The sequence below is a fragment of the Phaseolus vulgaris genome, chromosome 7 (assembly GCF_051622355.1).
Source record: "Phaseolus vulgaris cultivar YP4 chromosome 7, ASM5162235v1, whole genome shotgun sequence".
Classification (NCBI taxonomy): domain Eukaryota; kingdom Viridiplantae; phylum Streptophyta; class Magnoliopsida; order Fabales; family Fabaceae; genus Phaseolus; species Phaseolus vulgaris.
This window is the reverse complement of record NC_143504.1, coordinates 6,998,742-7,015,191: the sequence shown is the minus strand read 5'-3', so window position 1 is coordinate 7,015,191 and position 16,450 is coordinate 6,998,742. Positions and strand designations below refer to the sequence as shown.

General features: G+C 28.6%; 1 protein-coding gene across 1 annotated transcript; it reads right to left on the bottom strand.

Annotated features, from left to right (window-relative positions):
- Positions 1-12,270: 12,270 nt before the first annotated feature.
- LOC137829487 (cytokinin hydroxylase) lies at positions 12,271-15,040 on the bottom strand. Its single transcript, XM_068636293.1, has 4 exons — positions 14,650-15,040; positions 14,189-14,418; positions 13,357-13,971; positions 12,271-12,897 (listed from the first exon to the last, which is right to left on the bottom strand). Exons 1-4 carry the CDS (start codon positions 14,930-14,932, stop codon positions 12,472-12,474), a joined length of 1,554 nt encoding a protein of 517 aa, XP_068492394.1. The 5' UTR covers positions 14,933-15,040; the 3' UTR covers positions 12,271-12,471.
- Positions 15,041-16,450: the final 1,410 nt, after the last annotated feature.

Genomic DNA, 16,450 nt, shown 5'->3' with positions numbered 1-16,450 from the left:
TATATTGAGTGAAACATACGAAGTAACCCCTGATTAATGAAATAAAAGTAAAAAACATTTACTAAAAATGTTATCTTAGAAGGGTTCATTGGGTTTGGGTTACCTGATAACCCAACTCGACCCAAACCAAACCAATTAAAGACTGATTCTTCCTGCACCCAATTAATTTAGACTGACACCCAATTGTGTATGCAAAATACTAAAATGCCTTTAATGAAATTGAAATTAGGTTAAGTGAAATCTGCATCCAATCACAGCACCCAACCTCCTTCATTTTGCAGGCAATGCAGTAGCCGTCACCGCCTCCTTCGTTTTTCGTTTTCGCACTCAACCTAGCAACCACCGTCGTTTTCCCATTCTCTCGTTCACATTTCTCCTCTGAGGCAGCGGAAGCTTCACTTGAACGAGCCCTTCAACGAACACGAACCTAGGAGTGAAGGATGTCCATTGTTGTGGTCACTGAGGCATTGTCTGTGAGGAAGTTCGACAGCGACAGAGAACGAAGCCACCGGACAAGACAAGGTGAGTTTTAACATGCCCTGTGCGTTCCAGATACTTTTATGCGGAAGTGATTTTTGACTTCTGGATTTTCTTATCCGGAAGTGATTTATGTGTTGCGGATGGCTTCGTCTGGAAGGTTGTGCATATACTTCCGCATCCCCATGTCCAGAACACATTTAACTCTTCCGGATATGTACATCCGGAATGCAGAACCCTATTCTGGATGATGATATCCATAAGCCAATTTTCTTCCACGAACATGGGCGTCCGGAAGCTTCAACTGTAAATGTTAAAGAAGACAAGGACAAAATGGGATTTTAAAAAGTTTGTCGGGTGCAGGAAGCAATTGATTGAATGCAGGAAGTAATTGCCCCAATTAGATTAGGTCAAATTTCATTTATGATTGAGTCTAGCTTGACCTAACCCAAACTAATATATTCTTATATGGGTGATGTTTCCTTCCTACACCTCCATAGTTTCTTTTAGTACTCTCATACATCTTAAAATACTAAAATTATCATGTATTTTATTATGCTTTTTTTTCATTTTGGAAATATCTTTTGGGTTCTATAATCCATAGTATGTTCTTAAAAAATACATTTTGAATTTCAGACAAGACAAAAAGGATAAGAGACCGACCAAGAGGAACCATTCCAAGCCTGTGCAACATTAGCAGAAAGTTTAATCTGATCATTGTAGGGAACCCCTACAATAAGAGATATACATCTAGAAGGGCACCAGAGAGTACCCTAATTAACCGTGACAATGGCTTTAATTAAAATATCATCAGTCCATATAAAATTTCTAACTCACTAGTTAATTTGCTTCATCAAAGAAACATGTCACTTGTATACATGAAAGTTATATGAGAGAAAACCATATATAATTGTATTCACCAATTGAATTCTCCCCATCATGCTCAAAGATTTACCTTTCCAAGAAGTTAGTTTAAGCTTAACCCAATCCGCCAATAACTGGAGAAATTTAGTTTCGGGAGCACCCATAAAAATTGGAACACCCAAGTAAGAGAAAGTTAAGAATGCCCTTAACATAACTAACAACTATTAGAATTATCAATTGAGTAAAAGTTACTCTCGTCATGGTTAATGTGTTGACCAATAAAAGAACCATAAGTGGTCAAAAACCTCTTCAAGCTATTCAAAGATTTATTATCAACTCTGTAGAAGATGAAGATATCATCAAGATATAAAACATGAGTAGGAAAAGAAAATCCTTTTGGACTGGTCATATGAAACATCAATCTTACTATCTACCATATGAGAAATCTATTTACTAAGAACCTCTTCAACAATGCAAAACAACAAAGGGGAAAGCGAATCTCCATGCCTAACTCCTCTTCCACAAGAGAAAATTCCCACCAAGCTACCATTGACCCTTAAAGAAAGCATAACAAACTTAAGGATAACTTTAATCCAATTTGAAAAGATATGATGAAAACCAAACTGAATCAATACCTAATGAAGAAAATCTCAATTCAAAGTATGAAAAGCTTTTTGAATATCAATTGTGTATGTCCATTACCTCTTTTCGACTCTTTTTTTTTTTAAAATTAGGCTGATAACTTCCAAAGTGAGACATATACATTGCTCTGAGCAAAATCATATTGATTAGGCGAGATCCTTAAATTAATTTTTGTAAAGACTATGTTATTTTTAATTAAGATGATACTTGAATATTATAACTTTTAACATAAAAAAAAGTTTTTTTTTTAATTTTGATCGGATTGACTTAATTTAATCTAATTAGAGAGTTTAGTTGGATTGAATTTTACATTTTTTAATGTAAAATTCAAACTAATTCACTCTTATATGGGCAACGTTTTCTTCTTGCACCTCCACAGTTTCTTCTAGTACTCCTTTACTTCTTTAAATACCAAAATTACTCTGTATTGTATTGATGCTTTTTTTTCATTCTGGAAATATCTTTTGGATTCTATATTTCGAAAGATATTTCTGGAAATATCTTCTAGATTCTATGATATGAAATATGTTTCTTAAAAAAATACATTTTGGATTGTATAATCTAGAAGATATTTTCATAGGTGAAAATATTTTTTGGGTTCTGTAATCTGGAATATGTTTTTTAAAAATAGTACATTCTAGATTGTAGAATCTAAAAGGTATTTCCAGATTCAAAAATATATTTCATCTTTCATATTCTACAATCCAGAAGATATTCTAGATCCAGAAATACCTTTCAGATTCTACATTCCAGAAGATATTCCAAATCCATAAATACCTTCTAGATTCTACAATTCATAATGTATTTTTAAGGATTAAATGGTCTTTTTGCTTCACTTATGGGGTACCAAAAGAAACTATGTGTAGAAAAAAAACACCTATATAAGTTGAGTGATGGATTTAGTACAAGTGACTTGAGACCCAATTCAAGATCCACTTATATATTTGTACTATGGATAATTCATGTCTTGAGTTAGTTTGAACAATCGTGTTATAACTTGACGTGTTGACTTACTTGAAACCTTGAATTAATTCTTGTAAATACTATATTATTTTTTAATTAGATTGATATTTAAAAATTACAACTTTAAACAACAATTTTTTTTAGGTTGAGTTGAATTAGAGTTTATGTAAACAAAGATGTAAAAATCCAATCCAACTCAAATAATGAATTTGTTCAAATGCTACTCAACTTAGGAAAATTCCCACTTCACCTACATACTTCCTCCTGCATCTCTATTTTAATTTTGAAAAGTCGGTTTTAACTTTTTCAAAAAATTTCAATAATCCTAAATAAAGTATAATCTCACCTTTTTAAATAACCCCAGTTGCACCCTCGCACCCCTATACCCCTTTCAATTGCAACACTTCCATTCTTCTCCAGTTGTAGCGTCTGAGAGAACAATTTCATCATTTGAGCATGTGTGAGAGAGTTGGCGAGAAGATTAGTTGTATTATATGTTCCCCAATATAAAGATAATTTTTTTTTTAAGTTTTGTACTCCATTTTTGCACCTCTTTTTTTTTTTGGGGTTTGTGGCTTCCGGAAGAATGACTAAAATAAAATGTTGTTTTTGCTTAAACTAATAATAAAAATAAACATATTTTTGTTTTATTTTATTCAATTTTTTCATTATTGGAAGAGAAATAATTTAATCATTGTTAACTTATCTTTTATGACACAAATTAGCTCAAATAACTTAATACTCTTATTTAATTTTTTTAGTATTTAAAAATAAACAACATAAAAAACATTAAAATATAAAAGAATCAGTTTAAACGTGACATCTTACTAATTTTGTTTTTATAGGAAACTTTATTTAAAATATATTGAGTTTTTAGTCTCTTTTTATTTATATATATATTTTTATTAAAAGAAAGTTAATGTTTGTTAATTTCTGTTTGTGGTTCAACTGAAAGATATTATTGAAATATATATATATATATATATATATATTATATATATATATATATAATAAAAGGTATGAAGGTGATGGGAGAATTTGCCTCAACTTAACTCACAAGGACTCCTAATTTAAAAACACAAATCATACAATAACTTTAAACTGAAAGATTTGATCATTCGATAATGCAATAAAAGTGTGTTGATAATTTGGCTAGGTTGGTTTTATTTTGTATTTATTATAATTATTATAGAGATAGATGTGGACATCTACATTCTAAGTTTCTAAGTTTTTGGTTGTTTCTCCTTGTACAAGATCATTTCAAATTTGCATTCAGCACAAAATTTAAAATCCGAAATTGCCCTTATCATTGATGTTTGTTTACAAATGAAGCAATTCGAAAGTGGTTATTATGTATTATGGATTTTGAAATCTGGAATGAGGTCAGTTGGTTCCGGATGTTTGCATCCAAAAGGTCATTTAAGTTGTCCAATTAAGTTTATGGATGACCATATTCGGAAGTGACATGAGTTCCAGACTTTTATATATGGAATTGTCTGATTTGGCTTATGGATATGCGGAAGGCAAAGGTTGTTAATATTGTGTGATTTGGCTTACGAGTATGGATATCCGAAATAGAAATAATACTTCTAGATATACAGATTCAGAAGTCACCACTTTCATGAAAATTCACTTTCTTCTCCAATGAGCATTGGTATCACAATCCACCAATACTGGATTCTCAAATGCACATTTCTCCTCCTCAGTCGATAACTCCCTCTCTCCGTCGCTACCCTTCTCTCTGCCTTATTGTTGTGTGTGTCTTAGTGAACCTATGTTTTAAATCATTAATGGAAAAAATAGACTTTTTCATATAATTATGTTGGTTGAATGTTTGAAATGATCTTATGCAAGGAAAAATAGCAAGTTCTTTTAGTAAATTTTGGTTGGGTCCCTCGAGCTTGCAAGTTATCGAAAATATTGATGATTGATATAACATGTTTAAAGATGGTTTAACATTTTTATTTTCATTTAGAATAAAGTGTTGCAAACATTGATAATTTAGTGTAAACAACGTTTAGAAATATTTAAAGATAATGCAAAACCTATTTGTTGAAAAATATTCCCATGTTTTCACTACACCAGTTTCTTGAGACAAATCTAGAAAGACTTTTGTCTCCTACACCTCCATGTTTTCTCTTTACACCCTTCATTTTTTTAAATGTCAACTTTGACCCTTTTCTTTTCTGTAACAGCAACATTCTTGGTCCTTGGTGGTAGTGATGTTTTTTGCTTTCGCCAACTAAACACACCTTTAAATTGGTTTAAGCTTTACATAAGTTGATTTTTCTCTCATATATTTTATTTGAATAAAACTTATATTTAAAAATATCAAAAAATAAACTTTAAATTTAATTTAATTATAAAAAAATTATTAATATTTACATCTACTTATATATATTATGAATATTTTTATTTTTAATCTATGTGTTACCAGAATAAGCATAAGACCCTTGTGAAAATGCCTCTCAAAAACATGTGAGTGCTCCTTAGCCAAACTAAGTATTGAAGCCCCCACAATATTGATTTATTTTCATACGAAACAAAGAAGTAGTGGACATCAATTCTATTGAAAATGACATTGGGTTTTTTTTTCACAGGTTTTATCGAACTCGAAGGTACAATGACAGCAATTAAACCCTATACAACGTAAGCGTATCAAAATGTACGAAATCACTTCACAAAGATATAGTAACAATTATTAAACACCACAACATTATCCTATCAAAAACTGTCTTCTCATTCATTCCCATATTTTTCTCTTCATTTTTCATGCTCTCTATCATTACACGTTGACAAGGACAATAACACACACCCACCCAGCACTCATATATACATAATTTTACATATTTCATTATTTTAATTTTTTACTACATTTTATTTTATTTTATTTTTTGTGGATTGGATCAAATCCCACTTATGAATACTAGAGATTGACCAATGGTACATGTAGGTGATGATCATGAACTTTCAACACGGAAATCAGAACACTCCCTGTCACCTTTTTCATTATAAACATTATATGCATGCGTGAATCTTGTTTTAAATTTTTCACAATCCCTTCTTTGTTTTATGCACACTTTTTTTTATGTGGACGGGACAAAGTTGTTTTTTTTTCTTGTTAATGTTCACTTGTTTTTAAAAAAACTAAAACCATTTATATTATGATGAGTTCAATCTTTGCTGCTAATTTCATTGTTAATTCATAATTGAGTTAAATTAGTACAACATAAGGTGACATATTCGTACTTCAAAGTCAAAAAACTTCAAAAGAAACAATAAGCTATAATTAGATATAAAATAATTTTTAAACCTCCAATAAAAAAGTATAACAAAGCTAATTCTAAAAGTGAGTGTGGGAAGATGGTCTATGTTCAAACAGTTGAAATTAGGTCAACATAGCCCAGCATACGGTTTATTGGAAACTATGAATGAGAACTGTACCTTTCACAGCAGAGAATCTCTTCTTTAACCAAAGTTGTTCAAGGATCATAGGAAATTAAAGAAAAATAATTATAAATTCTTTATATGTTTTATATTTCTATTCTTTTCCAAAATATTCATTATATATATGTAAAGATTAATTTTTCAAATAACATTATTTAAATTTTTTTAAAGTAATATATCTAAAATATAATATCACGCCACTAAAAAATCATTAAATAAAAAATAATATTAGAGACAATAAATAATATTGTATTAGATACTATTCTTTAAATTAAAAAAAAATTATATTTTAAAAACTAAAAAAATTATAAGTATCTAAATTAATTTTCATTGTTGATAAATAATTTTTAAATTTTTATTTAGTTAGCTACTAATTATTTATATTCTAAAGTTGTTAGTTAAAATCTTAATAGTTTATTAGATATTTATCTAAAAATTATTTATCACTAATTTAAATATCAACATTTTTTTTAGTATTTAAACTAATATTTAATTTAGTCAATATAATAACTTATTATTTTTTATCTTTATAATTCAATATTATTTAATATTTTTTTTTTCAATTTCATCTTGTAAAGTGGATTTTAAATATAAGTTAATATCACAAAATTAACTTGAAATATTTTGTTAACATTATATATTTTAGATGCGATATTCAATTATATTTAAAAAAATTGTAAAAATTCATTGAGAGTAAGAGTTCAAGAAACTTATATTTTATAAATTAGCTAGTATAATATTAATAAGAACACGAGGACTAAATTAAATTAATTAGTATTGGATTGAATATAAATTCAATTTTTTTACTTAATATATATGTTCATATATGTATATTTATTTATTTATCTTTCTACATTTGCAAATATATATTACTCATTTTTTTTAGTTGAAATACACTGACAAACTATATGATCAGTATATTTTAATATGATTTATTGTAACTTGTTAATGTATTTTAAAGTAATGATAAAAAAACTGCATAAGAACTTATTAGTATATATATACCTACTTTTTCAAAATTTCAGCCTATTAACAAGGTTATACTTTTAACTTATTAGTTTAAAAAATATTTTGAGGTAAAATAATTTATATTACATTTTCTATATATTAATTTTTTATATACATATATTAAAAATATTTACTAAAAAATCAATCTTTTACAGAAAAAATAAGAAATATATATATATATATATATATATATATATATATATATGAAATGACTAAGCACATTCTTATTATTATTATAATTTTTATTATGATTATGACTATTATTATTATTATGATTCAATATTATTTTTATTATTAATATTTTTTATTATAACTAATATTATTATTGTTAATAATATTATTATGATTATTATTTTACTATTAATAAAAATATTTTATAATAATAATACTAATAATAATAAAAATAATATTATTATTATTATAATAATAATAATAATAATATTAATAATGTAAGAAACGGTAGAAAAGAAAAAAAAAATCACATATGTTATCTCTCCCTTTCTCTTTCTCTTTCTCTTCCTTCTCTCTTAAATTTCTTTCCCATACTCATTTATTTCAAAATTTGACTAGACATTGCAGTAGTTGAGGAGTCATGTTACATTTTTAGCCGATTAGATTTTCAAATAAACTAAGTTCATTTTTACTCTAAAAATCCTTTATTTTTATTCTTTTTATGTTTTAGTCATCAATCTTAGTGGGATCAGTTGAGAGAAGTGTTTATCTCAAATTCATTAAGCTCATACTAAAATTTGGTAATGTTTGGATAACTTGCTCTAGGTTCCTAAATTTGGAGCAGTTCCCTATTTGATGTATAATTTCCATCAGAATAAGGAATTTCAGGTGAGAGAAACAAACTTTAACTTCAATAGTACCCTAGGTTAGAAGATTTGGATATGGAGAGGATGTGGTCCCAAGTTTCAATTTCTCTTGCAGGGATGTTATTGACAAAATTGTTTGATTTTATGTTGTGTGAACATGCATAAATATTAGATTTTGATAGTTTGGAAGTTAAATATTGTTTTGATATTGGAAAGGTTCTTAAATTGTATGTTTTTTAAAGGTTATGTGATTGAATGATATGGATGATAAAAATTGTATGAAATTGATGTCATACATTTGGGATAATGTATGAGTTGTTGTTTGATGGAATTAAGTATGAAAAATTTATGTTTAACAGAAATCTTCTAGCTTCACTAATGATCTAGGTCATATAGACTAAGATATATGTGGTGAGAAGCTGATGAGGAAGTTAATACACATCGAGTCCTACTGTAGACACTCGGTATTGGATGTTTGAACTTATCCTGATCCTTGATGTATGAATTATATGTTAGTCTCTGGTAAGGATATACTTAATGAGTCTTGCAGAAGACGATGAATTCATGTGTAATTAGTGTGATTGAAATAAAATCAAAGTGTTATGGATTGAAATGAAATTCAATGATTGTGATTGAAAATAGATCCATGTGTGGTCTATATGAATGATAAAATTGATATTGAAATTTTATATGACAACACTTTGATGTTAACTGCGATGACTGTACTACATACACGAGTAGATGATCATACAAATGTCGGAGGATCTGGAGGGCTTTAGAATGCTATTTTGAACTTTATATTGTAAATATTTGTATTTCTATAAGCTCTAATTATGTATTACAGATGTTTTGAAAAACTCTAAGCTTGAATAGAAACATGTAGAACCTGTATTGTAATAGCTAAATACAATTTTTGGGATGTTACAAGTAATGTTAATAAATAATATTAAAGATAATAATAATATGAAAATTTGTATATAATTTTTTTTATATAAAGATTTTTTTATATAACATTATTAATAAAATAATTTATATGTAATGATTAAGCACATTACTATCATTGTTATTATTTTTATTACTAATTTTAATAAATAATAATATTATTTAATGTATGAATAATATTGTTAATAATAATATTCTTATTATTAATAGTAATAGTAATATTATTATTATAATTATAACTAATATTAATGTTATTGTTAATAATATTATTATTAATTAATATATAATACTAATTTTTTTATAGATGAATAATTCATTTACATGTGTATAAATTATCTGTATATCATATTGAATTTATCAATTTATAAAAACGTGTAGATAACATTTTAGTATAATGCCTGTAAATAAATTTGAAATTTATAGTGCTAATATTTTATTTTTTGCTGTAGAAAAGTCACAGTTCTAAATCAATGCTGCATGGATAATTAACAAAATATGAATTTTATTTTATGGAAAACATTATTATTAGTATATGACTGAATCCACTCCAATTGAGTATTATTAAACCAATCATTAGCTTGAAAGGGAAACATCGGGCAAACCAATTAGGAACTAGAGATTCATATATATATATATATATATATATATATATATATATATATATATATATATATATATATGTGTGTGAGATTTATGAGCAAAAAAATATTATTTAATTATTCATTAAAAATTGTGTCGTGCAAGATATGTGCTTTGATATTTTTAATTAATTAACATATATATTTAATATTTTTATAAGTTGTATTAACTTATTGTCAATATATAAAATAGTATTAAAAACATATTATTTATTATTATTGGTTAAATTTTGGTAAAATATCATACAATAAAATTATTAAATAAATTTAAAAAAAAAAATTATAAATTGTTATCTAGTCAGATTTTAACTACCAACTTTAATAATTTATAACTAATTAGATATCCTTTAAAAAATATTTATTAATAATAAAAATTAATTTAAATACCAATAAATTTTTTAATTTAAAAAATAATATATAATTTAGTCAATATAACAATTAAATATTTCTGTCTTTAAAATTGGTTTACGTAGTCAGCTTTGACAGGTTCAGTTGATTTTTTTTAAGTAATTAATATTTTTCTAAATTAAAAAATATACATAATGATATTTAAAAATTGTTTAAAATTATATGAAGTGAATAATAATAAGAATATTGTGAAAATTTGAATTTTATAGATAAGTAATATTAAAAAAAATTAAAACTAAATTTTGTTTTCACAAAAAACAAAGTTACCTAAAATTAAGTTGGATTAAAAATAGGTTGTGTAATAAATATAAACTATTTAGTACTTTAAATATTTTTAAAATTAAGAATATTTTTGTTGTTTTAAAAAAAATGAAATTATGTTTGTAAAATAATGTTTATAGTTGATACAATTATAAATAAAAGGGGTATCGTTTAAACAATATTTATAAAATGATAAATAAGTACAATTTATACATAATTAGAAAATAGAAATGTAAGAAAAGTTGTCATCTATGAGAAGTTGTGCCACATGGTGGTTTTCTTCGTGGTCGTCCTTGTATCCGTTGTTCGGATGGAAGGGTAGGAGGGGGCGGAGGTGAAATGTCATCGTCAGTGCCTTCGACTTCATTGTCGTCACTCTGATTTTTGAACAACTGTGAAGGCATTGTTGGTCAATAATACTGCATGGATAACATTGGATTGTAGGCAGATGGAGGGAGGTCATGGTAGAGGCTGCAAAGGGATTTGATGGACTAGCAAAAAATTGTTGTTGAGATGAAAATGTTGAGTAGTTGAAAGGTGGTTGATGGAATGACGATTGGAATGACATGTGAGATTGATCCCTATATCCGAACAACTGGGTTGGTTGAACACTTGACGAACGAAAAGATTGTTGTTGAAACAATTGAACTTGAGAAGAAGACCCAACATGATGTTGATAGTGAGGTTGTGTAGTCTCCTGTGGCATATCATATTGTTTTGAAAATATGAGTTAATTTTGGATGAGTGAATAATTTTGTAATTGAACTTACATCGTCATCCGACGATGATTGTATAGGCGAGATGTAGTGGATAATATGGTTGATGTACCATTGCATGTATGTTGACTTGTCACATTCGTAGCTGAGAATTTGACATATCAATAAAAATTTCAATAATTATGTTAGAATTATATTCAACTCACACTCAACATTTGTTATATAATGGAACAACAATGGAGTCTTGTAACATTCACTCCTCCTTTGTTCTACACTTTTTCTTCTCTTAATTCCTGCATCCAAGTAAAAACAAAATTGAGGAGAAGGTTTGTGTGATACATTATTTTCTCCTTCTAGTATAAAGTTCAAAGAAAGTCGTTATATTTGTATAAGGTAGTTTTATTTCTTTTAAAATGCAGATGGACACGTGAAATGTCGGTGGAACGTCACTAAACCAACATGAATAACCAATAATTACAAACATCATAAACAACATGAAAATGGAGAAAAATACAACTTTGATTTGAATGATGAAGATCTTCGGAATATATTTCGTTTGTCAGTCAATCCAAAGATAACATTTGCTACAATCCAAAGATAACATTTGCTACCTAACAGGTGGTCTATTGTTTTCAAGCACATAGGGCATACTAAGCTAGATAAAAGTACTCTCTTACTCTGTAATTTAGACTTTGTGGCAACTCTGTTTGAAAAGGCTCCATGCAAAGAATTTTGCAAAAGGAGGAACTTTAATGTACCATAACTCAGACAAACTATCTTTTCACTTCTCATTATCCCCCTGTTGTAGTATTTAATATGCAGACTTCACAGAGTAAGTGAAGTTTTCAGTTTTGTTCCACGTCCATTTTTCTACCTTTTTTTTATGTGGTTGAGATTTTTTAACACGTCTAAGAACTTATCAACCATCGGTTTTTCCCACTGGAACATGATCTTCTCCATTCTATTTTTCACTCCCACTTTCCATTTACTCATTGCCTACCTAGCTTCACGATCTCACTGATTTTTCTTTTTACCCTTTCCTTTTTAAAGCTTTGGTGTATATAATATAATGTACGGCCTGATATATCGAACGAGCTAGGTTAATCTATACAAAATATATTCTTAGGCAAAATCACAACACAGATCTTATCAAAAGATATTTGAGCCTGAAAAATCAAAATTGTCAATAAATATGGATGGGAGCATCAAGAACCAAAAGGTGGTCGGTGCTGAGGGAATTACTTCCCGATCCTTGGAAACAACTATTCTACAATTGGGTTGAATTTTCTAAAGTGGATGAACAATGAGTGGAAGACCATAGCTTGGCCTTAGGGAGAGCATAATAGATGGTGAATGTTTGTAATGAGGAGAAACCTTAAAAGTAAACCTAGAGAGAAGAAGGGTTAACACAATCTTGTACTCCATAAAGGTCAAATTCCTACCAACACACATTCTCCCTCCAAACCCAAAAGGCAAATACCCCATCTTGTGCTTGCATCCACCATTCACATCATCCATGAACCTCTCTGGTCTGAACTCATTCGCATCCTTTCCCCATAGTTCAGGGTCGTGGTGCATGGCCACCACATCTATCCACATGTTCGTTCCATTGGGCACTGTTATATCATCAACTTTTATGTCTTCTCTGGCTTGCCTTTGCACATTCGGTGCTGGAGGGTACAGTCTTAGAACTTCATTCATCACGCACTTCATCTGTATGCAAGAATTTTCAATTAATTAATCAGGGAGGAACAGTCATTTCAAGTCATCCTAGTAAAATCCAAAAACGTGTCTTACTTTTTTTGCTTCAACATAAATATCATGTGGATTTTTTAATGAGCACATGCTGATTTTAATTAATTGGCTAAAAGAAAAGAGACCCAACATGTATATGTAAAGTAAATGTTGTACTCAAGTGCCAATTATAAAGACATGGAAAGCCTCCCACTTTACTGTAAACTAAATAAAGTTATAAAGAAAGTGACAGTTTGTTGTGTGAAGTTAAGTCGTGTTTTGTGGGTGGTATCTCAATTCTCATGTACACATTGTCGTTTTTTGGAAAATAAGTATATATGTAGTTGTTCATATAAAATGAACATAGTAGGCTCATAAATGCAAAATATTATTAACTCAAATTTTTGTTAATTAAATAAATAAAAAGCATTAATTTACCTTTTTTAAACCAGCGAGCATAGAAATGTCAAGTTCTTGGGTGTTCCCCACCACATCTCGTATCTCATCTCTCAACTGGTTTTGCCAATCTTGGTGCATGGCTAGAAGCAGCAAAGTCCATGTGATGGCAAGTGCTGTGGTTTCATGGCCTCCAAAGAAGAAGGTCTTGCATTCATCAACAACTTCTCGCGATGTTAGCGTCTTCCCTAACCGTCCATCAACCTGGTGATTTTCTTGTAGCAACAAACCTAACAAATCTCTTTGAGAATTTTTCGTCTGTGACTTCTTCCGAGATTCTATGATGGACAACAAGAGCTCATCGATTACTTTCCCCAGTTTCTTGGCCTCTAAGGTTTTCTTTACGTTGAAATACTTGCCAAAGGGAACTCCTACATATCGATTGGTCTTAAAAAGTGTCATTTGCAAGGCTCGTAGTTTGTCGAAAACATCTCTTGCATTGTCATCTTTCATGCCAAAACTTGTTCTTGCTATGATCTCTCCAGCTGTTGCTATAATCTCTCTTTCCACGTCAATTTCGGGGTTGCCAGAGTTTATTTGGGTAAACCATCTGTCTATCATTTGATTCGTCGAATCGACCATCATGTTTGCCATGTCCTATATGGATAAATGCAACAACTAGTCAGAATATGTGCTTAGGCCAAAGCAGACATCAAATGTTTGACGTCAAGAAAGGAACAATAGAATATTAATTGAATTTGTTTGGTGGGTCATTAATTTCGAAGTAGTTTCCTGTAGGATAATGTATCCTTACATGGTTATATTTTATGTTTCATTCATGGATTTTCAAACCTCACACTTGAAATTACGGTACCTTCAAGTTAATGGGATTGAACGCGGGGGCAACAATGTGCCTGTGACGAACCCAGTCGTTGCCCTCAACCATGACCAAACCACTCCCAAACATGGGGTCTCTGTCTGTTCTAAACACACTTGGTTTTCCCCATCGCTTGGCCATCACCAATGTCGACATTTTCTTCAAGAACTCTGGCTCTGCAACGTACAGGAATGGCTCCGTGCCCAACCAGTACACGAAAATCTTACCTACACAAACAAACCCAAAATGCATCTTTAACTAGCTAGATCCATGCATGTATATTATATCTTCAGCAATTCATGAACCATTACCAATTGAGTTATGTTTAATTTCATATGCATGGATATGTATAGTTGAATAACTGAAGTTAGAATGTTTACATTTAAACAAAATTAGCTCTCTGTGTGCAGGAAAACAAAACAACAAAAATGCATTGATATATGACACAGTAGGCTTACCATGTGATTTCTGCCAGCTAGAAAAATAGGGAAAAACGTTAGAGTGTATATCATGAGTGAGATTTGAGGATAGAACTGAAGATTGAATGCCATTCTTTCTTTTCATCTCTTTAATGTTTCCAAGAGGAAAACTTGGGATTGGTCCTCCCAACCCACATTTCTTAAGCTTCTTAAGTGTTTGGTTAGGGAAAACCCACCAAGAAAATGTTAGTATCAAGAGCAAGAAGAGGCAAAGTAGTGCCAAGAATGCAACAAAAACCCCAGCTAGCCCTAGAAACTCCATTTCTCTCTCTCACACACTCTTTATGTATTTGTGTATTAAGCTTTGTAGCACTATATCTCTTATTTCTGTGTATCTATCTCACGGTTCAATATAGTACCTGGTTGTGTTGTTGGAAGCAAAGTGGTGTATTGGTATTTATAGGAGGCATCTGAGTAGTAAAATTCGTGGATTTGACTGTGTAAACGAGTAGTAGCTATACTTTGCCAGCCTTTGAACATTTTGACCCTTTCATTATATTTGAATGTTTTCTTTCCTCTTTAGGTCCAACTTTCGTTTTCGTGTCAAAGGTATATGTATTGGTCGCATTTTCTGTTTTTGAACGTTTTGAGCTGACTGGCCCACATTGGAATTGATATAAAAATTGAAAAAGAAAAGAGTGGGGCTATGAGTTGCCACAGCGGTTGACCACTATTCTTTTTTCTTTATTCATATGCAATAATATCAGATATTCGAAACATGAAATATGTTAGTTCTTAATTATATCTATCCTTAAAATTATAAAAAAAAATGTCATTTTAATATTTAAAGTCAGTCATTTTAATTTTTATATTTTGTTGAGTAATTATTTTATTACCAGTCAGTGGTGGTTGAATAGTAACTTACACTACAAGAAAATCATAAAATAGAAACTAATTTTATAGTATTGTTAAATAGTTTTTAAATTGGTATCTAATTAACTACCAATTATTTATATTCTAAATTTAGTAGAAAAACATTGGTTACTAATTAGATACCAATTTAGTCTCTAAAGTAGTCTTGAAATTAATCACTATAGCAAGTAATTCTTTTTTGTCTTTAATGGTTTATATTTCAGTGTTGTGAATGATTTTCATTACACATATTTTTTTATAATTTTATTTTTATTATTTACATCATTTTTAATATATATTTTTTTATAATTTTATTTTTATTATTTACATCATTTTTAATATATATTGTATTTTATGTATTATTTTAAAAAGTAAAAGTCTTTCATTCTTTAGTCTGCTCATATTCCAAGTATTTCTATATCAACATATTACTTATAACTTGTAGTGAGATGGAAAAAAGTTGTGAAGTATGCATACACAAACTCGAGCCATGTGATTAAGTCTCATTTAAATTTTCTTCATATATTTTATTTCAGTTCAAAATTTCTGTCAATAAAAACGTTACGAGAAATTTAAAATTTACCAAATGATAATTATTTATCGACTTAAATTCATAAACAAAATAAGATTTATATATGAATTATTATTCATAAGTTTTATATATATTTTTTAATATATAATAGTAAATTAGTTTAACAATAACAACTTAAAATTTATATGTATTTTTAACGTATTATAACAGAATTTTTAAAAAAAATATTATTCGTATGTAATGATAATTACATCGGTAAATAAATAAAATCATAACTAAACTATTAATTTTACATATATTAATTTTACATACAAATTATAATAACTGACTTATTAAAAAAAATTGATATTATAAATATTATTAATTAATAATAATATTATTATTATATTAATTAAT